General features: G+C 35.4%; 3 protein-coding genes and 1 long non-coding RNA gene across 5 annotated transcripts in view; 2 read left to right on the top strand and 2 right to left on the bottom strand.

Moving 5' to 3' along the window:
* Window positions 1-225: 225 nt before the first annotated feature.
* On the top strand, window positions 226-10,781 carry LOC107593213 (membrane transport protein XK-like). 2 transcript variants are annotated; one of them, XM_016282839.1, is made up of 4 exons: window positions 226-689; window positions 760-1,274; window positions 7,509-7,774; window positions 9,444-10,781. In XM_016282839.1, exons 2-4 carry the CDS (start codon window positions 922-924, stop codon window positions 10,244-10,246), a joined length of 1,422 nt encoding a protein of 473 aa, XP_016138325.1. In that variant the 5' UTR covers window positions 226-689; window positions 760-921; the 3' UTR covers window positions 10,247-10,781. The 2 variants fall into 2 exon arrangements, with proteins under 2 accessions (XP_016138325.1, XP_016138326.1); XM_016282840.1 differs by having other exon boundaries at window positions 226-1,274.
* Window positions 10,782-15,574: 4,793 nt separating this feature from the next.
* On the top strand, window positions 15,575-20,579 carry LOC107593214 (cytochrome b-245 heavy chain-like). Its single transcript, XM_016282842.1, has 13 exons — window positions 15,575-15,754; window positions 15,884-15,979; window positions 16,136-16,246; window positions 16,332-16,416; window positions 16,990-17,141; window positions 17,697-17,878; window positions 17,978-18,104; window positions 18,195-18,287; window positions 18,373-18,614; window positions 19,171-19,333; window positions 19,517-19,663; window positions 19,763-19,887; window positions 19,975-20,579. The coding sequence occupies exons 1-13, from the start codon at window positions 15,656-15,658 to the stop codon at window positions 20,099-20,101; spliced, it is 1,749 nt and encodes a 582-aa protein (XP_016138328.1). The 5' UTR covers window positions 15,575-15,655; the 3' UTR covers window positions 20,102-20,579.
* A 532-nt stretch (window positions 20,580-21,111) lies between these two features.
* Window positions 21,112-22,408, bottom strand: LOC107593215 (uncharacterized). The gene is made up of 3 exons (XR_001610061.1): window positions 22,290-22,408; window positions 21,502-21,540; window positions 21,112-21,157 (listed from the first exon to the last, which is right to left on the bottom strand). It is a non-coding gene; the product is annotated as an uncharacterized lncRNA (long non-coding RNA).
* A 301-nt stretch (window positions 22,409-22,709) lies between these two features.
* Window positions 22,710-25,776, bottom strand: part of LOC107593232 (cleavage stimulation factor subunit 2 tau variant-like) — a 15,884-nt gene continuing 12,817 nt past the window's right edge. Inside the window, exons 11-14 of the mRNA XM_016282863.1 lie at window positions 24,327-24,484; window positions 23,867-23,991; window positions 23,040-23,117; window positions 22,710-22,805 (exon numbers count right to left, since the gene is read on the bottom strand). Of these exons, the coding sequence (XP_016138349.1) occupies window positions 22,710-22,805; window positions 23,040-23,117; window positions 23,867-23,991; window positions 24,327-24,484 (457 nt within the window). The remainder of the gene's footprint in view (window positions 22,806-23,039; window positions 23,118-23,866; window positions 23,992-24,326; window positions 24,485-25,776) is intronic.

Consider the following 25,776-nt stretch of genomic DNA (forward strand, 5'->3'; position numbering starts at 1 on the left):
TCCAAGTGTGTTTTATGAGGTTAGAATGAAAATATGCCGTTCTAAAGATAAAAAATGCCCTCATATAGGTAATAATGTGCTTGAAAATCGTTTCAAGAAGGAAAATTGTGCACTTAATTTTAAAAAATACATTTCTGACAGTGGTGTGGCTACTTTGCTAAGCAAATTAATTTCACTTCCAGCACTTATACATATTTATGTATTTATTTAAGTACTGAGTAACAGCTGGCTATATTTGTACTGCTTTCTTCTTTTGTTATAAGCTCTTTGTCCATAAATCTCTTTCAAAGCCTCTCTGCTGTCCCCTGACCTTGCATTTCATGCAAATAAATAGACAATCAAAAAATGCTTATATTAAGGCCTCAAGGATCCTGCCATCTTCTCGTTTAAATTCAATTTGCTGCCATCAGTTTGCCCTCTCATTCAATTGCAGTGAAAAGAAGATAGGCCAACAGAATATAAAACAGACCAACTAAAGATAGTTCACAAATCTTGAATCAACTTTGGTTAACCACAACCGCTGTGCACTAGGACCCTGGGGATTTATTCCAGCAGAGCAGCCAGAGACACTGCATGTCAGGACACACCTGGCTTGGCTTTCAAATCTGAGACAATACCGTTGAAAGTCTCTCTGCGAAATGGAGACAGTTTAATTGATCGACGTTGGCGGCATCGTAATGTCTAGATGGGTACGTGTAGCATACTTTAAAACACAGAGGATCACTTCATACTATATACTCATGTGACTTTCCGTCACAGAACTGCATATGTGGCAGTGTGCATATGAGCCGAGTTCATATAAATGCACCACGCAGACGGTTGATTTGAGAACCGAATCACCGTCGATGACTTCTCACAAACAGTGGCATGAACGCTGCGCGGATCGAACCATATAAAGCGCACGAGAAGTAACGATAGAAGATGGAAAACAACAAGCCGACCGAGCATGACATCACGGAGGTGGTGGCGCAGCAGTCCGCCGCGAACCCGACTGAGAACGGCGTCGTGATGGTGATCAACCACGGTACAGTCCACCCACCCTTTAGCGTGCTGTGGACCACCGTCCTGTACTGCGCGGAGTTCATATGCGCCTCTGTGCTCAGCAGCATGTACCATAAGACTGACGACGTAGTGTGGATGGGGCTGACTATTACATTCATGCTGGTTCCGTCGGTTCTGACCCAGCTCACGCTGACGTTCGTGCACCGGGACTTGGGGAGAGACCGGCCCCTTGTGCTCTTCATGCATCTGCTTCAGATGGGGCCTATTATAAGGTATGAGCGTCAGTGAGATGACACTTGATGATCACATGACCACAATATTGACAAACACATAAGGGCCAACATACTTCAGCATGTTTATCCACACGTGGTGTTAATGTTTATCATGGTAGGTTTATTTTTAAAAGTCAGTTTCAGTCTGGGATACAAAAAAGCTATTGAGCATTTCCACCATTATTACCCAAGAATAAAAGATTGGGTAAAAAAAGATCGACCTTTTGTGGCAGTGTGTTCTGGGTTCATGCTTTCACATTAGGCTATATGAGGTAAGCTGTTACAATACAAACTGACATTAAACAACAGTATAAAAGCTTTCAGCTATAGCTAAACTTTAAATGGTTATGAAATATAAATGTGACCCTGGACTACAACACCAGTCATAAGGGTAATTAAAAAAAAAAATTAGGATAGGACAATAGTTGGCTGAGATGAAACTATTTGAAAATCTGGAAAATATTGAGAAAATCACCTTTAAAGTTGTCCAAATTAAGTTCTTAGCCATGCATTTGACTAATCAAAAATTAAGTTTGGATATATTTACAGTAGGAAATTTACAAAATATCTTCATGGGACATTTACTTAATATCCTAATGATTTTTGACATAAAAGAAAAATTGATAATTTTGACCCATACAATGTATTTTTGGCTATTGCTACAAATATACCTGTGCTACTTATGACTGCTTTTGTGGTCCAGGGTCACAAATAATTAATGAAATTGCTAAAATGTAAACAGTAATATATAAACATATAAAATTATTATTTGGCCTTCCCATAAGTAATTTTTTGATCTCGTATGTACAGAAACAGTAGTTTGGACCTCATATGTGTATATAGTATCTATATACACTAGCGTTCAAACGTTTGGGGTCAGTAATATTTTTTTTTCAAAGAAATACATTTATTCTGCAGGGATGCATTAATCTGATCAAAAGTGACAGTCAAAACATTTATATTTTCAATTTTCCTGAATCATGTATCACAGTTTCTAGAAAAATATTAAGCCGCACAACTGTTTTCAACACTGATAATAATAATAAATGTTGCTTGAGCACCACATCAGCATATTCAAATACATTTTGAGGGGCTGTTAAAAAGCTTTCCATAAATTAAAATTTAAAATATACAAAAAAAAACACTGAGTGGCTGTGTATTTATTTAGTACCATTCAAAAAAAGGGCAAACTAATAACAAATAGGTGGATTAGGTGGATCAAACAGTGAAAGAAAAGCAGCCAAAAGGACCTAGTATAACTAGACCTCCTTCAGTATTGTTTAAAACCAACACCAGTATTCAGTTTAAGTATGTTGTTGTTGTTGTTGTTTTGGTTTGTACTAAATCTCCACTAATTTGTATTATTTCATCATTTGCTAACTTGACTATATCCTAAAATGTGGAAAAATCACAAAACTTAAGTAATGATCAAGAATGAGTTGATGTATTCACACTTTTGACTGGTAAATGGCAGTTCTGAGTGTTCAGTTTTTAAGTACTGTGGATCTTCCTCTTCCGAAATGCCAGACAAGCTTAGTTATAGGTCAAGTCACAACACATAACAAAACTACAACTGCTGGAACTTTATTTAGACATACTCTTACAGTATATTATGAAATTACATGAGTCAGTGTTGTGCTTTCTTCTACACTGGAAGCTCCTGTCGTCAAGTCAAATTCCTTGTGTGTGTAAACATACTTGGTAATAAAGCTCTTCTGATTCTTCTTCTTCTGATTCTTAAGAATGTTCAGAATTCAAACCACTACTGAAAATGTTGGGTGTCTCCCAAAAGAATATTTTCGATACAGTACTCCCCTTGCTTCTGGCATCCATGTTTTCTGATTCTTAAGAATGTTCAGAATTCAAACCACTACTGAAAATGTTGGGTGTCTCCCAAAAAAATATTTTCGATACAGTACTCCCCTTGCTTCTGGCATCCATGTTTCGAATTTCAAAATGTGTTCAGTCTTGTTGAGCAAACATTGACATGTTTTCCAGGTTATTAAAGCAGGACTATGTAACTTTTGGTGCTCTAGCGGTTAATAAAGAGAACTGCACACATCCCGCGGAAGAACATTCCAACCGGAGCTACTTCTCTAAGTTTACGTCTATGGCGATTCACGCAGGTATGTGTTACTCCGCAGCGGTGACGACCCGACCAGGCTACAATAGTCCAAATATAAGTACTTATTATAAGTGTACCGTAGTGATTCGGAATAAGAGGGGGAAAAAACGCGGTTTGGAAGATGAATTCATGATGTACTCGCTCATTATATACATTTAGCTAATTTTGAACACAGAAAAAGTTACATATTGCTGCTTTAAGGTGGAGTCTAGGGAGTATAATATGACGACCATAATTTCTCAGCCTACCGTCAGTTATTGTACTCTGTTAATACTGTTATCTAGGAATATGTGGCAGGTCACAGAAGGACAGATACTATCTAGGTCGTGGTCATACAGTATTCAAATATCTTCAAAGCTGTTGATTGTACAGCAGAAATCAATGTCAATCTTACAACTAATGTAAACAACAGATTTATATTCTCAGCAGTGTTCAGTTCCTGCTTTTTTGTAATTAAAACTTATATTTACAATCATCGTATGCCAAAGTGCTAAGCTGTTTATATTAAAAAAATGCATTTGCTTATAATTTCTTACCAAAGATATAGCATGTGGTTTGGGATTTAGTCTTCAGATCTGCCATAGCTTCATATCAACTTGAAATTTAAAGATAAATTCAAAGTTTTTGTTTAATTCTATAAAATACTGACCTATGATTAACTGTGTACACTATAGACAGCATGGCACATCTGTATCTCTTCTTACTGTCAAGTCTGAACAAAAAATAATAAATAAATAAAAGAGGAAAAATAGGAATGCAGTGTGCAGGTCCAATTTGTGGACTAAGTCCTTCTTTGGTATGCTGTGCCGAGGTCAGTAAGCAGTCAGTAGATTGTAAGAAAAGATGAGGGTCAGGGTCACCTCTATAAATATGTGTCATAAAATCATTCTCTTGAAGAGGAAATGTCTTATCTTACTAAACTCAGATCTTCCTGTTTATACAGCAATCATTTCGTTGTATTTCTTGAGAGAAGAGCTATTGAAGAATTATTTTTTTGAAGTGACTGGATTGCTGGGAATGTTTTTTTTTCTCCTGTTGGCATTTGGCATACAGTTCTACATGGTTTTGTCACATTTGTTAGGGTTTTGTGGTTTACCAAATTTGTGCTGCAAACACAAAAGTTGAATCCTGATAAAGTAATCCCACTGTATGCTTTGGCTAGAAGCATCAGCCATTGGCAAGTATTAAATATCAAGATCAAAATAGCCACCTTCATCATCTCCTTATATAATGACAGGGTCTGTAGTTGCTGTGCAGAAACCAAAGACTGTCTTTAGTAATCATATTACCAAGCTCTGAATAACAACCTTATAACAGGCTCTGGATTCTTTGTGCAGCACAGGCCAAGCGTTCTAATATGGCAGACAGCTCTCACTTTATTAGATTACAAGTGACCCACACTTTGCAGATGCCATAATGTTGTGCATCATGTTATGCCACAGAAACAAGCCTTAAACAGTTTGGCTTTATTATGTATTATCCGCATGCTGTGCAGCTAAGTGTTGAAATTCTTGCTCAAAGCATCCTTCTCGTTTCACAGCAAAAGAGGTGACATTTGCTGTGATCAAAAGTGCGGAAGTCATTTATTTTCATTTAGAGTTAAGGCTAGGGTTTGATTTGAGGTGTCACGTGATCTGTCACCTGATGTTTTACATGCAGCAGTTGAGTAGAAGTGCCTACTGCCAACCACATTCACAGAAACGTAATAAACTCACACATTATAATCACACAATTAGTGTGAATTGCGTTGAGATACATAGTTCACCCACAAATCAAAACTCTGGGATCTTTTATTTACCCTCTGCACAACCTTCAAACCTGTACAACATTTTTTCTTCTGTGGAGCCCAAAAGATGTTGAACACATGCATGTGTTCATTATCTGATGAAGAGCTTGAAGGCTCGAAACGTCACGTGTCGTGAGAACATGAATAAATATTTTTCTACTTTTGGAGCTGTTTTCTATTTTAATATATTTAAAAAATATAATTAATTCCTGTGATGGCAAAGCTGATTTATCACCAGCCATTACTCTGGTCTTCATTTTCTTATCATTATCTTATTGTTACACCGTGAAACACATTTTTATAAAAGTTTTGTTTTGCTTTTAGTTTTAATGTTTCTTTTTGAAGTTTTTGTGTAGTGTGCTCATGGAAAAAATATGTGGACAACTTATACAAGCTAATCTGTGTCATTACGTGTGCATAAAATCACATGGTGCATGCATAATACAGAGCTAACAACAGTTCAACATAAACGGTTACCAAAAGTGAGTCATCTAACACTTCAGAAGTGTAAGTTGTATGATTTTTGTCTTTTATGACCAGTCCCACAATGTTCTGGAATGTTACAGAAAGCACAAGAAAAAAAACATGCAAAATTAGTACAAAAACTACTACTACTAACTAGGGATGTAACGATTAACCGTGAGCCGGTTGAAAATCGATTCAAATACGTGACGATTCAAATCGCGATTCAAGTTTATATGAATGTATGTCTGAGGGGAACTTACTGTCTTTAGAAAAGTTTAGATGGTATTTCTTTCTTTTCATCTTGCCTCTCTATAATGCATATTAATGCAGCGCTGCTTTGTTTACAGCGGAAACCAAGAAAACGCTGTAAGCGCCACCTGTGGCAGAGAGTGAATCTGCATCTCATTCAGCTCGTCTGCTGTTTCTGTTTCATGCAGATAATTTTTATGCATAGTTTCACAAAACTGAAGTCAAACCATTCTGTTTTTGCTTAAAATTTCTAAATTATACAATGTAATTTAGATTAAAAACTGCTTATGTTGCATGTATGCAGCATCTTTGTTTGGATCGTGATTAAAATGCAGGGGTTGCCTCTAATTTTAAAGGGAAAGAGCACAGACAAAGCCTTAGTTTGTTTATATGAAGATATTTCTTTTATTTGTGTTATTTATTTGATTTGGGGCTTGTTTTAAAATTTCAATTTAGTTTTGTTATTTACATTTACATTATATAAAAATTTTATTTAGCAGACGCTTGTATCCAAAGCGACTTACAATGAGGACAACTGAAGCTATCAAAACCAACAAAAGAGCAGTAATATACAAGTGCTATATTAGTATATTATTATAGTGTTATATTTCAATTTCACAAAGAAACGCACAGCATTTTGTCCAAGCAATAATAAAAGGACACATTTAATTTATAATTTGTCTTAAATCTAATTTTGTTAAAAAAAAAAAAAAATCGCGAATCGAATCGTGAGTTGAGTGAATCGTTACATCCCTACTACTAACTGTACTAACTAAACCAATGTTTCATAAATAATGATAGAAGTTTACCTGACCTAAATATTTATGCTATGTTAAAATAAATAACACAACAATAATTAGCACCATAGAATTACAGAACCATAAAAAAAATTGTTAAACAAATTTTTGTTATATTGTGTTCATCATAATTGTGCTGCTTAATGTTTTTTTTTTCAAAACATTATGCATTTTTTATTCAATTGTTTCATGAATAAAAAGATCAAAAGATCTGCATTTATTTGAAGTAGAATTCTTTTGTTATATATTATAAATGTCTTTACTGTGACATTTGATCAATTGAATGCATCCTTGCTGAATAAAACTATGAATTAATTTTTTTAAAATCTTACTACACCATTTTGAACAGTAGTGAATACATCATTTTATTCAATCATATTTGTTATACAGAGTTCACAGCAGTTGTTGACTTGTTTTCCGTGATTGTAATAATGTTAAGCATGTTCACCCATGTGGTAAAGTCAATTTGATTGCAATTTAAAGGCAATGCTTTATTCATTTTCATTCAATTTTTCACCCAGAATAAGCACTGACAACACGCTTATCATATTTCAGAAAACTGCAAGCTGATAAACTGGTTTGAAATGGTTTGATCTCTAAGATTTTGCTGCCATCCTTGTGGAAACTAAGTGTATGAGTAGTGAACGTCGGTTTTGTTTACACAAATTGGTCAGTCATGTTAGAATTAAACGTTTTATTACTTTCTTTTGGTTTAGTTTTTTTAATAAATCAGTTGCCATATTTCTCAAAATCCATTCCATCCACAGTAAAATCCGTTTCTTAGTATCTGCCTGATTCCTTTTTCCTTTCAGGTGCATTGAAGCTCTTGTTGTTTACTGTCAGGCGGGAAAAAAGGAGGAACCATATGTTACCATTTCAAGAAAGATCAAGCTAAAGCATGGCAGAGGCTTAGGCCCAGCCTTTGAATGTGAGATCGGACATTCAGAGCGCAAACTAGCCGTTCACCGCAATGCCTTCAAACGCACAGCTGTCATCCAGGCCTTCCTAGGCTCCACTCCACAGCTCACTCTACAGCTCTATGCCACCATCCAGGAAAAATATGTCCTTCACACACGGCGTAAGTCTGAATTCTTTACCAGATACCAAATGTAATATTGGTAACACTTTACAATAAATTACTATTAAATAATGGCAGTTAACGTGTTAACTAACATGAAAGGAGTAGTTTACCTTAAAATGAAAATTACATGAAAATGTACTTACCCTCAGGCTGTTCAAGGTGTAAATGAGTTTTTTTATTCATCAGAACAGATTTCGCATCATTTCACATCAGATTTCAAATCATTTACACCTTGGATGGCCTGAGAGTGAGTAAACTAATTTACATTTTTGGGTGAACTATTGCTTTTAACAAACAATGAGCATTACATTTGTTACAATGTTTATTGTTCTTGTTAACATTGTTAGCTGAGGTCCATTATACAGTAGGGCTGCACAATTAATCGAATTTCTAATCGCAATTACAATTACGGATGCCACAATTACATAATCGTTCAAAGCACCAATTAATCGTTCAAAGTTCACTTATGTTATTCTGCATGCTTAAGATGCCTTTTTTTCTTTCTACATGTTATCTTAAGGGTTTTCCCGTTGTTTTAATTTTAGTTTTAGTATAACATTATAATACCATGCATATTTTTACCTTTATCTAAAGAGAAACCAATCCGATGTATAGTTGACATTTGAGGCTAAATACTTTAGAAAAGCAATAAAAGTTTTTCAGTTAGTGTTTTCAGATTGTTTATTTTCATGTATAAATATGGCATGCAGTTGCTTCAAACAAAGGTGTAAACATCATTCATTTAATCGCAAATTAACAAACACAGAAATTTAACAGCAAATTAACAAAATAGCAAATTACAATTTCAAAGGAATAATCGACAATTATGATTTTTGTCATAATCGTGCAGCCCTATTATACAGTATAATATTTCCAGATACAACATTTGATTTTAATAATGTATTGGTAAATGCTGAAATTAACGACCTAATAGGGCTGCACGATTATGAAAAAAATCATAATTGTCGATTATTCCCTTGAAATTGTAATTGCGATTATCACAATTTAAATTGAATGATGTTTATACCATTGTTTGATTCAACTGTATGCCGTAGTTTTATATGAAAATAAACAAGCTGAAAACACTCTTAACTGAAAAACTTTGTGCTTTTCTGTAGTATTAAGCCTCAAATGACAACTATACATCGGATTGGTTTCTTCTTTAAATTATAAAAAAGTAAAAATATGAATTTTGTTAGTTTTTTTCCTCTTTTTGTCACTTTCCTTATCTTTTAAATAGCTTGTGAATGCGCAAATGCATTTTACTTTCACTTTCAAATTAGCGTCAATTCAGCATCAATTACAAAATACAACGTCAAACTCCCTTAGCCTATATATATGTACTGTCAAAAGATTAATCGCGATTAATAGCATCCAAAATAAAGGTTTTTGTTTACGTAATATATGTGTGGGCAAGTGACGTAACCGGTGTTGCTGCTTAACACCGATCGGTATAACATTGTTAACACCGACTATCGCAGCAAGCCTGTTACACATTACATGTACTTACTTTAGAAATTTTTAGTAATTATATAATGCCACTAATCCTAAATGTTTATTCATATTACTCCGTACATAAATGTATATTCACTCTTATAAGAAGGACACCTAAAAATGAAATGTTTCCATATTTTTCATTGTTAGTTTGTTTCATTTGTGTTTACAGTTGCCCTGATGATCATTTCCATGATATCGATCGTATACGGAGCTTTAGTTTGCAGTGTTCTGGCCATACAGATCAAGTATGATGACTACAAAGTGCGAATGAAACCTGCTGCCTACCTGTGCATGATCCTCTGGCGAGGGTTAGAGATCGCCACACGGATCGCCACCTTGGTGCTCTTCAGCACAACACTCACGGTCTGGGTGGTCCTGGTGGGCCTGACCAACCTGTTCATCTTCTTCTTCCAGCCATGGGTTGAGTTCTGGGCCAGGAAGGCATCACTGCCTGAGAACATAGAGAAGAACTTTAGTAAACTTGGCACCACCGTGGTGCTCTGCATGGTCACATTTCTCTACGCCTGCATCAATATTTTCTGCTGGTCTGCCGTGCAGCTGGACCTGGCTGACCACGACCTGGTGGAGAAACAACCTCGCTGGAGAAGCTTGGCCATCTACTACACCCTGCGCTTCATGGAGAATGTGACCCTCATGATATTGTGGTACTACTTCAAGTCAGACTTCTATGAATACATATGCACACCACTGCTGGTGGTGCAACTTATCGTGTGCTACGGCCTGGCTGTAGTCTTCATGCTGATCTTCCATCAGTTCTACCATCCGTGCCGCAGACTTTTTCACTACAACGTCGAGGACTGTCTACGTTGCTCTTGCTGCTGGAAGAAAAAGCAATCACAGCCACCAGAAAACCATGCGTGTGGTCCTCAAGAACATGCACCTCCTGATCTCACGAACCACCTGACAGATCGAGAAACCGATATCGTGGATGATATCATGGAGGCAGCATGAAACACATCTGCTGTTATGTTAATGTAGCGCTGTTTGGGGCCATGCTAGGCATATTTGCACATATCCTGACTCAGGAGTAATACATTGAGACGATGAACTATGCTATAGCTACTGTAATTAGTGAAGGAACAATTGATTTTATATGGTCCTAAAAGCTTCAGGAAATTAGTTTTTTTATGCCATTTGGAGCTGTTCTTCAAAAAGAAGGCGTAGAGCATGATAACCTTATTATGTTGGTGTGGAGAGGGTAGCTCATAATTTATTAATTGTAGAGCGCTGACCTATTTCTTTTTGTTGGCCACTGAAGACCAAAGAATGCCCTCGGTTGAGTTATGCTGTGATGATTGACAAAGGCAGCTTTCAGTAGAGAGCTGCGTGGCCAGGTGTGTGGGAATCGTGCCAATTTTGGAGGAATGAAACTGGTAAAGTATTGGCGGCACCTGTTGCACTAACATTTTCCAGGGAACCGTGACTCAACAAGCGAAAGAGCCTTCTGAACTTTTCTTAAGTTTGCTTCAACAGCCCTGTGCATTTTTAAACCTTTAGATTTGGAGAACCTTCTTTAATTTTGGAAGTTGAACTTGCCTTAATATTGTGTGATTGTAATTTTGTGCCTGAATAGACTAATGTTCTAAATGTTTCACTGCAAAAAGAGACATCTGTTTGTTTATTCTGTATGGAAATATGTTTGAGTGTGTGATTTTTGCCTGAATTATGTACCTGTTGAATAATGATAATGATATGTGAATAAAGACGCATTAAATATCTGAATTGTGCCTGGTAATCATGATTCTGAACTAAAGCATGCCTTTACAAAAGTGTAAAGCTCTTAATATAAATACTTTAAGGTGAACCAAATGAAACCTATTCGTTTCATCATATTTTAAATCAAAAGGAAGACATTAACCTTCTGAGACCCTGTGTCCTCATATGAGGACATTATATTTTAGTGAACATCTCTGAGACTATACATGCAGTTTTAAGTCTAGATGTCCTGTACAGAGCATGTTCGGGGCTTCTCAGATATACTAAGGGCCAGATTTACTAACAGTTTGCGCTGTTTTATGGCGTTAAAATAGTACTGTCAGGTTTTACTAAAGACGCGCAGAGAAGAATTAGCGCTGAAAAGGCGTGGACACAGTTATTTTTGCGCCTGAGTTTATTTGAATATGCGTTTGTAGGAGTTAAGCATTTTAGACGCAAAATGTATGGGAGGAGAGTATTAAAATGAATTATGCAACGCGATTTACTAACGTTTGCGTTTGTCAAATTACTGTTTTTTGCGCCATTTGCGTCCAAAAAAAAGCATCTCTTAAAGCAAGCAGTAATTTGCGCTGCTATTTAACGTCCAAAAAAAAGCATCTCTTAAAGCAAGCAGTAATTTGCGCTGCTCTTGGTAGATTGCGCTGGTCATTATGGAAATTATCTGGCTGCGTCAAATTTGGGCAAAATTATTATAATTTTTTTTTAATAGTTTCCTTAGTCTGAGCGGTTCAAGACTTGGCTACTTTTCGTAAGTTTGCCACCTGAACACACACAAAAAAGAGGACTCGATTCAACAAAGTTGCGTGTTAGAAGAAGGAAAAGACTCCTTAAATTGACCTTCGTGCCCAAAAATGCACCCATAGGAAATGAATGGGAAATATCAAAATTCTAAGCATTTTTTTATTTGTCCAATAAAAATCTATAAATTCAACACAATGCAGATCAAACATAGACAGAAATGAAGGTTTGAGCCTATACAACATTCTCAATGTGTCAAACACTCACACCCACAAAAACCCATTGAGTACTACAGCCAAATAGTGGCATTGAAATGTTTGATATTTTTATACCATCATATGGCACCAAAGTCACCAAATGTGTAGGTTTTGGCTGTCTGAACTTACTGCAATGATATTTTTTACTGAAGTAAATGAAATATTAAATATAACCTACCAAATAATCAGATTTGTCATAAAAATCCTTCTGGACAAATTTGGGAAAAATCTTTTTTTTATTTTTATATATAGTTTGCTTAATCTGAGTGGTTTTTGGACTTTTCCTAATTTTCCTACGTTTGCCACCTGAACACAGACAAAAATAGAGGACTTGATTCAACAACGTTAAGTGGTTGAAAAAAACCTCCTAAATTTCTCCCATAGGAAATGAATGGGAAATTCTAAAATTCAAAGCATTTTTTTTTTGTCCAATAAATCCAACACAATGCAGATCAAACACACATAAATGAAGGGGTGAGCCTATACAACATTCTCAATGTGTGTCTTTCTCTCTCTCACACACACACACACACACACACGCCCACAAAAAAAGCCATTGAAAACTACAGTACTGCTAAGTAGTGGCTATTGATATTTTTTATATTTTTATACCACCATGAGCCACCAGATGTCACCAAAGTCACCAAATTTTTAGGTTTTGGCTGTCTGAACTTACTGGAATTATTATGATTATTTTTTACTGAAGTAAAATAAATATTAAATATGACATAAAAATAAGCAGATTTTACACAAAAAATATGGTATTTTAGAGGTAAATAAATTAAAAAAACACCAAAAATCACAAAAAAAAAGATTTTATTTTGTCGAAGATGTGTTATAAGTTGACAAAAACACATAAATATGCAAATTAGATACAGTTTACAGATACATTGTATATAATGGGAAACCCCTTTTATGGCCATTTTACACACATTTAGCATTTAAGAAAAACGGTATATCAAATCATTCTGTTATAACATAGTTGAGAATCATCTTTATTCAAAGTTTGGTATAAAAAAAATCCTGAAACATAAAAATGTATTGGTGATTAAAAAATGAATTGTTTTTGGCTATCCCTCTATGGGACTAATTGTGAATTCACAGCTTAAAAAATAATTAGCTTTATATTTTACATATAGTCAAATCATTTTCCAAAATTAGTTTTCTACATCTGACCTTTGACCTTCTTTTTAGGGTTCCGTCATTTATTATTGACTTTTTCTCATTAGGGTAAATTATTTTTGGCAAATTGTCTGAAACTTCACACACAATCAAATGCTTGTTCACTGTCTGAGAAGAAGTGAAGAGGTCTTACTGTTTCAAAAAGCATTAAAAATATTTATGAACATTCTTTTTTCTTCTTCTTGCGCTGCTATATTTGATTTGGAACTCGCGCATGAAAATGTCTAAAACTTGACACAAATTCGGATGCAATTTCACTGCCTGAAAACCATGTCTTAGTGATTCAAAAGCATTAAAACAACTTTAACATTGCGTTTCATCTTGGAATGATCTTAACACAAGTGAAAGTCAACAAGACTCTTCTTTTTTCAGTGTACCCCACACAAACCACACGTAAGCACACTTGTGCAGTCATCATTATAGCATCGCTGCCTGTCAGTATAGTAATGTCAATAGACATTGGCATCTTTCCTGACCTCTGGTTATGGATCACATCTTTTAAACTGGCATACAATTTTGTACCCAAATGCCTGACTTCCACAACAACCTATTCTTCATCACTGCCCTCACCCTCATTGCCTCTATCCTCCTTGGTCCTCAACAACTTCTTTTATTACTACAACCTGTTTTTCTGATGCACTCCTATCACTATCATCAATACCTTCTGAAATAAGTACAGGTTTGTCTCTCCATCTTCCAAAAATGAACCTAAAACACATGCGTAAAGGCTATTATACTGCCTGCCAATGCTGGTCAACAGTACCAGCTACACCAAATATGCATCCCATAATATGACTTTGTCAGTTGTGCATGACGCTCAGATTTTTTGGTCTCTATGAGTTACTGTTTTTATAGAAGTGCATTAAAATTGAAAAAACTTTAGAAAACACATTTTGATGCACAATTATATTTTTTATAACTTGAATATATTTGTATTTTCTAGTCTAAAATGAGCTCAATATGGAGCCTTGAGAGCATGTGACCTAACTTGTGCTAATGCCTTCTTTACTACTTTGTTGCCAAACATGTGAAGCACGTGGCTAATCAATTTTAGTTTGACTGGTTGAAGGGGATGTCATTTGACATCACTAATATAACATTTTATTGGTTGAACATTAATATTGCATTTTACATGCCATTTTCTTGGCGCCATTTATAAATGACGGTATCCCATAGAGGGCTATGCATGTTCATTCATGTCTTTTTTAATTTTTGTATTTTTTTGATTGAGTCCCATGTGGGACATAACATAACATATGAATGAAATATAATTTTTCACATTTTTTTCAATGCTCTAAACAATGTAATGACATGAATGACCTAATCTTTTTCCGGGTCTCAGGAGGTTAAAACTGTACATAATTTACATAGTAAATATGTTTTTGTTTTACAACACATTATTAAAATGGTCAAATATTTACACATAAGGGCCTTTCTTGCTGCTTTAAATATATATAAAAAATTGTATTAAGAGGTTTTTATCATAATACATTGGGTATAGTAGCCTAATAAAAATAATCACTGAGCATAATGAAAAGTATATGTACAAGTACCATTTGACATCACTAATATAACATTTTATTGGTTGAACATTAATATTGCATTTTACATGCCATTTTCTTGGCGCCATTTATAAATGACGGTATCCCATAGAGGGCTATGCATGTTCATTCATGTCTTTTTTAATTTTTGTATTTTTTTTATTGAGTCCCATGTGGGACATAACATAACATATGAATGAAATATAATTTTCCACATTTTTTTCAATGCTCTAAACAATGTAATGACATGAATGACCTAATCTTTTTCCGGGTCTCAGGAGGTTAAAACTGTACATAATTTACATAGTAAATATGTTTTTGTTTTACAACACATTATTAAAATGGTCAAATATTTACACATAAGGGCCTTTCTTGCTGCTTTAAATATATATAAAAAATTGTATTAAGAGGTTTTTATCATAATACATTGGGTATAGTAGCCTAATAAAAATAATCACTGAGCATAATGAAAAGTATATGTACAAGTAATTTGGAAGGAAAATGTGCTCAAACTAAAAAGACAAACAAACAAAAAAAACGCTTTATTTCCTATATTATTTATACATACATGTGATACATAAAAATCATATTATTATTAATATAAATAAATAATGGTGCTTTTGCTTTATATACGTTCTAAAATAAAAAATAATTCTTTTTTTTTCAATTTAAATGAATGTCAAACAGCTTAATGGCTTAGTGGCTCAATTTGACTTAAACTGGGATAACTGGTTGATAATTTATATAAGCCCATGTCGTTCATGTAATAGTTTCCAGGAAAACATATCCTCATTAAACTCGTTAAGGTAGCTTCATCTCGGGAATTTCTTCACACATGCAACATCAACAAAATCATATTTCCAGCCCATTTCCTGGTCGATGATGCCAGCAGAGGGCGGGTCACGAACAGGACAGGTGAGAAATATATGCGAGGAGTGTTCATTCATTCATTCATTCATTCATGCAGCGCTAGAGAGAAGATGAGCAACTGGATTATCAATCACGGGCTCAGCGCCTTCATCTTGGTAAGAGACATTATTTTGCTGACCATTTACGTTCATTCAAATGAGCTAATACAGTTTGCTATAAAACTTGAGTTAAAATAAGTCATATTTGTCCATTATTCTTATATGGATGTGTCTCTGTATTTGTAGGTGGTGTGGATGGGCATCAACATCTTTCTGTTTGTCTACTACTACTTATTCTATGATCAGGGACCACAATTTGAGTACACTCGTGAACTTTTAGGGGTAAGTTATGGAATAAAAAACATGTCTAAGACAAAAGAGGACACTAAGGAAAGGAGATGTTTTATTTTATGACATCCAAAGTTAGTTTTCATGTAGTAAAAAGAGAGATAAGCAGAGTAAATGTAGTCAAAGTGAATGTAATACTGTTTCTTTCAGGCTGCATTACCTTGGGCCAGAGCTCCAGCTGCTGTACTGAACTTCAACTGCATGCTGATACTGTTGCCAGTGTGTCGAAACCTGCTGTCTCTGCTCCGCGGCTCCTTTATAGTGAGTTGCTGCACACTTGCACCTTTGTGTCTGAGAGAGTATGTGTGAACCTTTGTATATATTTGCTCTCCTGTCCATGTTTCAGTGCTGTGGCCGAACAATGAGGAAACAGCTGGACAAAAATCTGACTTTCCACAAGCTGGTTGCTTACATGATTGCCCTGATGACAGGTAAACATGTTTTTTGTAAAATTAACAGGAAGTTGTTGAGCATATCAAAGTAGGTTAGGCTTACACCTGATGATACAGTATGTTTTACAGGAAAGGGCTCACATGTGCGATAGGATAGCTATTGTGGACATTGTGATGCAATAGGATACTTAAGCAAACTTACTCATTCACTGTTTGAGCTGTAGGTGAAGTATGTTGTTATCTCTGATAACCCTAGTATTGCAGTTACTGTTATTCTTCTTGGGCAAATCTGGATAACCATTGACCAAGTTTTGATTTTGTAAGAACCAGAAAGCATAATTCTAATAGAAAAAGCTAAAAAAAAAGAATGGGTTAGAGCAAGAGACTTCAACATGAAGGTACTCCAGGGCATCTGCATGAATATATCAATCATACAGCACTTAAATTGTCTGACTAATGATTTGCTAAACATTCCTGGATTGACCCCCGAGTTATAGAATATATCTGCAAGTAAACAATAATTAGAATTGTTGTAAATTGTAAGTGTTCTTACATATTTTTTGTCGACGTGATAACTGATTTTGACCATATGAACCCTTTTTTTTAATGCAGCGGTTCACACTGTCGCTCATTTGCTTAATGTGGAGTGGTACACAAACAGTTTTCAAGGTCGATATGGGCCTCTCGCTGAAAATCTGTCCATGCTTGATGACTCCCGTGAATTAAATACCACTTACCTAAATCCCATTCGCTCCAATTCTACAGTGAGTCACTGAACTTTTAATGTTTTTTGTTTTCACATTTTCCTATCATTTTGATTTTATATACACTACCATTCCAACGCTTGGGATCAGTGAGTGTTGTTACATTAAATTAATACTTTCATTCTGCAAAGTTTTATTAAATTGATCAAAAGAGACATTGTTACAAAAGATTTGTATTTCAGATAAATGCTGTTCTTTTGAACCTTCTATTCTTCAAAGAATCCTGTAAACAGTATTGTGTTTCTACAAAAAATATTAAGCAGTTAAAACCATTTTCAACTGTAATAAATCAGCATATTAGAATGATTTCTGAAGGATCGTGTGACACTGAAGACTGGAGTAAATTCAGCTTTGCATCACAGGAATAAATTACTTTTTCTAATATATTAAAATAGAAAGCATTTTTATTGAAATATTTCACAGAATTTTTGATTAAACAAATGCTGCCTTGGCTAGCATAAAAAAATCTTGAATGGTAGTTTACAGTTGAGCGCCATACTGTATTGCTTATGTGGTATGATATGCCTGCTATAATCTTGATTCCTTGTACTCCAGACTCCAACGCTTTTCGTATTCACCACTATTGCGGGTCTCACAGGAGTCGTCATAACTCTTGCCCTCATCCTCATGATCACTTCATCAATGGAAGTCATTCGCAGAAGCTATTTTGAGGTCTTTTGGTACACGCATCACCTTTTCATCATTTTCTTTGCTGGCTTAGTTTTCCATGGTGCAGGGTAAGATCTATTAACTGGGTGAGCCCAATTTTAATAAACTGATTTGTAGTAGATTATTAATTAAGAGTAATGAAAACCTGCTTTTTGGTTTCTGTCCAGACGCATTGTGCGAAGTCAGCAAGTGACCGATCCACCTCACAATAATTCCTTCTGCGAAGATCAGCCAGAGAACTGGGGGAAAATTCCTGAATGTCCAATTCCAGAGTTTGCAGGAGGGTTTCCTCAGGTAAAAGTTGTCACATTTACCATTACACAAGCCTATGATAGATTTATTTGAGTGCTTACTGATTTCAATTGGCTGAATCCTCTGTTGCAGACATGGATGTGGGTAATTGGACCAATGATAATTTATCTATGTGAGCGGCTGCTTCGTTTCATTCGCTACATGCAGCCTGTCAGTTATAGGAAGGTGAGTCTTCATGGACTATATTGTTAATCTGAACCCCAGTACAGTTGTTCTGTAATGACAAACTGTTTCCATTCTTGCATTTTAGATTGTAATCCGCCCATCCAAGGTGTTGGAACTACAGCTGGTGAAGCCTGGATTCAAGATGCAAGTTGGTCAGTATGTGTTCCTCAATTGTCCAGCCATCTCTCAGCTTGAGTGGCATCCATTTACCATGACATCAGCCCCGGAAGAGGACTTCTTTAGTGTACACATCCGCTCAGTCGGAGACTGGACTGAAAAGCTCATCAAGATGGTCGAAAACCTACCAGAGGGTGGTCAAGGGCCCAAGTATGTACTTTTTGACATTTTACTTATTCTCTAAAAACAAAGGTTCCAAAAGGAGGTTTTCACAGAAGAACTATTGGGGTTTCCAAAGAACCTTTCAGTGAAATGCAGGTTCTTCATTGACATTTATGGTTCCATAAAAAACCTTTAACATCCATGGAATCTTTCCATTCACAAAAGCCTCTTTATTATTGAAATGATCTTCACACCTTTTAAAAACTAACCGTTTACTTAAAAGTTCTTTGGGAACCCAAAATGTTTCTTTTATGGCATTGCTGGATTTTTTTTCTTAGTATAAGGAACATTTTAATTAATTAAATCACCTTTTCCACTATAAAGAGTATTTTGTCCTATGGAAAGCTTTTGTGGAATTTAAAGGTTCATAGTGGAACCATAGATGCCAATAAAGAACCTTTATTTTTTGAAGTGTAGGCCATTAAATATTAATGTGTTCTTCAGGCTGCAGTTCTTAATTTCAATTTATGGAAAATATATTTCAAAATATGGAAAATTACACACAGGAGTGGTATATCATGAAAATATTTTTCTTTTGCTTCAGGATGGCTGTGGATGGCCCTTTTGGAACTGCGAGTGAGGATGTATTTGATTATGAGGTCAGCATGTTGGTGGGTGCTGGAATTGGAGTGACCCCATTTGCCTCTATCCTGAAGTCCATCTGGTACAAGTTTAAAGACTCGGACCCCAAACTACGGACAAATAGGGTAAGATCATGTTGGACAAAAATAAGTAAGTTAGGTGCAACGGTCAAGCACAATCACTTTTGTTGTGAAAACCAAAAACGGCCACTTTACTGTGATATTACAAAGGTTGCCCATCATGTCCTAGATAAAGTCCAGGATTCCTTGGAACTCCGTTTCCTATTAATTTCTGACTTTTGTGTTTAGATTTACTTCTACTGGCTGTGTAGAGAGACATACGCCTTCGAGTGGTTTGCAGATCTCCTACAGGTCCTTGAGAAAGAAACGGAGGAACGAGGAATGAGGGACTTCCTCACGTATAAACTCTACCTCACCGGATGGGACCAGAGTCATGTACGTGCAATAAGCCCACTGTGATCTGAAAAGCAGGTTGACCTATTCTGAAATATGAGTAATGCATTAATCACAGAACATCTAATATTGCATTTACAGGTAAACCATGCAATGGTGCATTTCGATAAAGATACAGATATCATCACCGGTCTAAAACAAAAGACTCATTATGGCCGACCGAACTGGGATAAAGAATTTGAACAAGTTAAGCAAGAGAACCCGTCGTAAGTTTCAAAAACTTTTCATGATGTTATCGATTCCCACATTTGACACTCAAAATTAGCCCAACACTAAACTTTAAATATGCACAGGTCTGTGGTTGGAACTTTCTTGTGTGGCCCACAAGCCTTAGCGAAGGACTTGGAGAAGAAATGTGTGAAATACTCTGACGTGGATCCACGGAAAACCAAGTTTTACTTCAACAAAGAAAACTTCTGAGGACATTTTTCACAGGAAACCTAATTCTCTTGAAAGATCTGTGCACTACAGCAGTATCATGATTTGCCATTTCTAAAATCGTTCCATCTAAATTATTCTGCATTACTTGTGACAATGAGAAAAATGACACCCTTCTTCCTGGAAAGTGAACAAATTGATGAAAGTGACTAATTCCTTGTCTGCGTCAAAAGTCCGCTCATTGTATTTTTTTTTGGCTTTCCAAGTTCCTGGTTAGAAATGAATCACCAAGAATTAAGGAAATCAGACACACACCAGAATGTATTGTGTTTTTATAAGTGCCTCCTTATGTAAATAAGTGCACAGCTCTAAAATTAGCATGGCAAGAAGTTTTACCTCCTTGTAAAAGATGAAAAAGGAAAAGATCTTTAAAACACATTATCTGATCTAACATGTCACAGTCACTGGTTTTGTAACCTTTAAACAATCAAACCAACTTTAGATATAAATTGTTAATACTGTACATTATATATCATGTCTTTTCTAAACTGTATTTATAAAAATTATGAAGGCAGGAATTCATTTCTGCATTGAAAAAATTTCCAGTTGTTTATTTCAAAACCCAGTTGTTTATTTTTTTCATGAGCAGTAAATTGTGAACTTCTACTATTCGTATACAACTGATCTCACTTGAAATAAGAAAATACCACTATAAAACAAAAACAACAAAGTTAAAGATGTGGATGTTCTGCAGACCAATACAAAAGCAGCCAGGGGATAGTTGTCTGATCGGATGCGTATGTTCCTGCAATAAAGTTGTAGAGTCAGATTTTCAGACTTGCACTAACCCAAATGAATCCCGGTTACTTGAGAAATCCCATGTTCCGCTTTGTCACAGAGCCTGTAATTATCATAAAAGACTGTTTTAGGATGGATGCAAAGGAAAGAAAAGAACTCACGTCACATGTTAAGTCTTCAGGGTGCGCCTGCTGTCTTCTGAATCTGCTCCTTCAGTATCAGGATACTCTGTCTCTGTTCTGGTGGCAGCATCGCGATCTGTTCTGGGGTCAGCTGCAGAACCTGCATAATCAAGGCAGCCTGGGAATGTGGAAACACAGCATATAGATTATCATCTATGAGACAGAAGCAATGTTGCATCATGAAAGATTCAAATGGAAGCTCGATAACACGGTCTACATTTAAATCAACATGTCAACAAGTTATCTAGTAATTCTGGAAAATCTGGTCACTGAAACACAGAATGCAGCGATGCAGATCTAAAATGTCCTTTAACAATATATATATATAGTTACAATAACTTTTTAGCAAACTTTTAGAAATGTAATGTAATGATAAATAGCTGTCATTGGAAGTTTTAGTTTCAGTGAAAACATAAGGATGACCCTGTCATCCAAAAGTGTGTAGGGAAAAAATACACTCACTTTCTCGTGGTCTTGTGATGACGCATCTGATGTAGGACCCTGTTAAAAGACAAATGGGATTAAAAGGTGCAGACATTTAAATTAGATACTGCAAGTTACATAGTGCTCTCTGACATAGGGCTGTTTAAATGTGGCTGCAAGAGGGGGTCCGTGGAAAATTAAGAGAAAAAAAAAACGAGATTTGTTTTTACTGAAATATGAACAAATATGCATATAGTTTGGGAAAAAAGTTGTATTTATTACTCGTTCTTTTCAGACCAAACTGTTCAAAAGTATACATTTATTCAGCAGACAAAAATTGATCGAAAGTAACAAAGACATTGACACCGTTACAAAAGAAATGATCAAAATAATTAAAATTAATTAATAAAAATGAATCAAAGAATTCTAAAAAAAAGTTGAAATTTTAAGCAGCACAAATTTTCCCTAATAATGATTGTTTTTATTGATAATTTATTATTATTTTTTTTTAAATTGCCAGTCTTGATCTTTATTATTTGTAAAACATTTTCTGTAAAGCTGCTTCAGAATAATGTCAAAAGTCCCTTACAAATAAATCTGAATTGAATAGAAAATGTTCTCTAATATTATAATAGTGCACTAAAGACAAAATAAATAAAAAGGCTAATAATTTAAAATCGCCAAACTTGCTTTCAAATTTAGTATTTTTCAAACATAGGTTCTGTTGACTTGAAAATAGATGGTTGCCTTTATAATTATATTTCAGAAATGGGAATTTTGGTTTGAACAGCCAAAAAGGCAAAATGACAGGAGTCTGGAAATCTTACTGGTCTCGCTGCTGGAGGTGCACTTTGTCCTATGCCATGAGGGGGAGGACCCTGCATTCCACCAGCCACAGGCACCCTCTGGCCAGATATCGGACCCCGAGCATCAATAGCTCTTGGATCACGACCTTGAGGAAGAAAAATGTTTTAAATCTTATATGTAAAAGAATCCTTCAAACAGAGTGTTACTTCAGAAAGGAGTAAAACCAGTATTGGACCCTTTTCACATTTCCGGGTTTCTCAGACGTCATTGTAGTCAAACAATGTCAAAACTTCAAACTTCTATTGCGGTGAATTGGAGGCTACTTTTTGAAAAATGATATAATTATATTTCAGAAATGGGAATTTTTTGAACAGCCAAAAAGGCAAAATGACAGGAGTCTGGAAATCTTACTGGTCTCGCTGCTGGAGGTGCACTTTGTCCTATGCCGTGAGGGGGAGGACCCTGCATTCCACCAGCCACAGGCACCCTCTGGCCAGATATCGGACCCCGAGCATCAACAGCTCTTGGATCACGACCTTGAGGAAGAAAAATGTTTTAAATCTTATATGTAAAAGAATCCTTCAAACAGAGTGTTACTTCAGAAAGGAGTAAAACCAGTATTGGACCCTTTTCACATTTCCGGGTTTCTCAGACGTCATTGTAGTCAAACAATGTCAAAACTTCAAACTTCTATTGCGGTGAATTGGAGGCTACTTTTTGAAAAATGATGTCATTGGAAGTTTTAGTTTCAGTGAAAACATAAGGATGACCCTGTCATCCAAAAGTGTGTAGGGAAAAAATACACTCACTTTCTCGTGGTCTTGTGATGACGCATCTGATGTAGGACCCTGTTAAAAGACAAATGGGATTAAAAGGTGCAGACATTTAAATTAGATACTGCAAGTTACATAGTGCTCTCTGACATAGGGCTGTTTAAATGTGGCTGCAAGAGGGGGTCCGTGGAAAATTAAGAGAAAAAAAAAACGAGATTTGTTTTTACTGAAATATGAACAAATATGCATATAGTTTGGGAAAAAAGTTGTATTTATTACTCGTTCTTTTCAGACCAAACTGTTCAAAAGTATACATTTATTCAGCAGACAAAAATTGATCGAAAGTAACAAAGACATTGACACCGTTACAAAAGAAATGATCAAAATAATTAAAATTAATTAATAAAAATGAATCAAAGAATTCTAAAAAAAAGTTGAAATTTTAAGCAGCACAAATTTTCCCTAATAATGATTGTTTTTATTGATAATTTATTATTATTTTTTTTTAAATTGCCAGTCTTGATCTTTATTATTTGTAAAACATTTTCTGTAAAGCTGCTTCAGAATAATGTCAAAAGTCCCTTACAAATAAATCTGAATTGAATAGAAAATGTTCTCTAATATTATAATAGTGCACTAAAGACAAAATAAATAAAAAGGCTAATAATTTAAAATCGCCAAACTTGCTTTCAAATTTAGTATTTTTCAAACATAGGTTCTGTTGACTTGAAAATAGATGGTTGCCTTTATAATTATATTTCAGAAATGGGAATTTTGGTTTGAACAGCCAAAAAGGCAAAATGACAGGAGTCTGGAAATCTTACTGGTCTCGCTGCTGGAGGTGCACTTTGTCCTATGCCGTGAGGGGGAGGACCCTGCATTCCACCAGCCACAGGCACCCTCTGGCCAGATATCGGACCCCGAGCATCAACAGCTCTTGGATCACGACCTTGAGGAAGAAAAATGTTTTAAATCTTATATGTAAAAGAATCCTTCAAACAGAGTGTTACTTCAGAAAGGAGTAAAACCAGTATTGGACCCTTTTCACATTTCCGGGTTTCTCAGACGTCATTGTAGTCAAACAATGTCAAAACTTCAAACTTCTATTGCGGTGAATTGGAGGCTACTTTTTGAAAAATGAAAATAGAAAAGAAAAAAGAAAAAAAAAAAGTGTTGCAGGATTTGATTCAATTGACACTGAGACGCATCATCAGTCTGTGAAAAGGGTCCATACAGGTCTCCAAGCCAAATCAACAAATAAAGTGAAACCACATCTTTAACTACCTCTTGCCTCCATGGGTGGACCACGCTGCTCCATCATAGGACCTCTAGGTTCTCCCATCATGGATCCTCCTCTCATGTCATGAGGGCCACGCATGTCTGGGGGTGCCATATGCATGGGTGGCCCCTGATGTTGTGGAGGGCCTCCGATGTAACCATGCCTGTAAGTGAACAACAGCAAAAAAAAGCTTTTGTTATGAATTAAAAAAAAGAAACAAATCAATGGTGATCAATATCAATGGTGATGTACAATACCGTTCAAAAGTTTGGGCTCAGTAAGAATTTTTTTTCCCCTTTTGGTAACAAATTAACACTTTCATTCAGCAAGGATGAAATAAATTGATTAAAATTTGATTGACAGTAAAACATTTATAATGTTACAAAAGATTTCTATTTCAAATAAATACGGTACAATTTGTTAATCAAATAATCCTAAAAATAATATGCATCATAATTTCTATCATAGGACCTCTAGGTTCTCCCATCATGGATCCTCCTCTCATGTCATGAGGGCCACGCATGTCTGGGGGTGCCATATGCATGGGTGGCCCCTGATGTTGTGGAGGGCCTCCGATGTAACCATGCCTGTAAGTGAACAACAACAACAGCAAAAAAAGCTTTTGTTGTGAACTAAAAAAAAAGAAACAAATCAATGGTGATCAATATCAATGGTGATGTACAATACCGTTCAAAAGTTTGGGCTCAGTAAGAATTTTTTTTCCCCTTTTGGTAACAAATTAACACTTTCATTCAGCAAGGATGAAATAAATTGATTAAAATTTGATTGACAGTAAAACATTTATAATGTTACAAAAGATTTCTATTTCAAATAAATACGGTACAATTTGTTAATCAAATAATCCTAAAAATAATATGCATCATAATTTCCTCAAAATTATTTAAGCAGAACAACTATTTTCAACATTGAGAATAATAAATGTTTCTTGAGCACTAAATCATCATATTAGAATGATTTATGAAGGATTATGTGACCATGAAGGCTGTTAGTAATGGCTGCTGAAAACACAGTGTTGCCTTCACAGGAATAAATTACATTTTAAAATGTTAAAATATAATTATTTTTTATAAAAGAATTATATACACAATTAACCATAATAGAACATTTATTTTATATTGTACTATTTCCCAATATTACAGTTTCACTGCATCTTTGATGCAGCCTTGGTGATGAGACTACTTTAAAAAACATTTTCAAGAAATTACCGACCGTTTAAAAAAAAAATCTTTTCAACAGTAAAATAATGTAGACATTGGGCCTCATTTACGAAACGAACATTCGACAGAAAATTGGGCATACGGTCGTTTCAACGCAAAACTTTTTTTATCAATTTATCAAAATTTTATTTTTCTGACCATCAAACGAAGCTCATTAGTCGAACGTTAACCAGTAAGATTAGAAGGGGGGGGGGGGGGGGGGTCTCCTTTTGTTTTT

Source organism: Sinocyclocheilus grahami, unplaced genomic scaffold (genome assembly GCF_001515645.1).
Source record: "Sinocyclocheilus grahami isolate Dianchi unplaced genomic scaffold, SAMN03320097.WGS_v1.1 scaffold167.1, whole genome shotgun sequence".
Classification (NCBI taxonomy): Eukaryota; Metazoa; Chordata; class Actinopteri; order Cypriniformes; family Cyprinidae; genus Sinocyclocheilus; species Sinocyclocheilus grahami.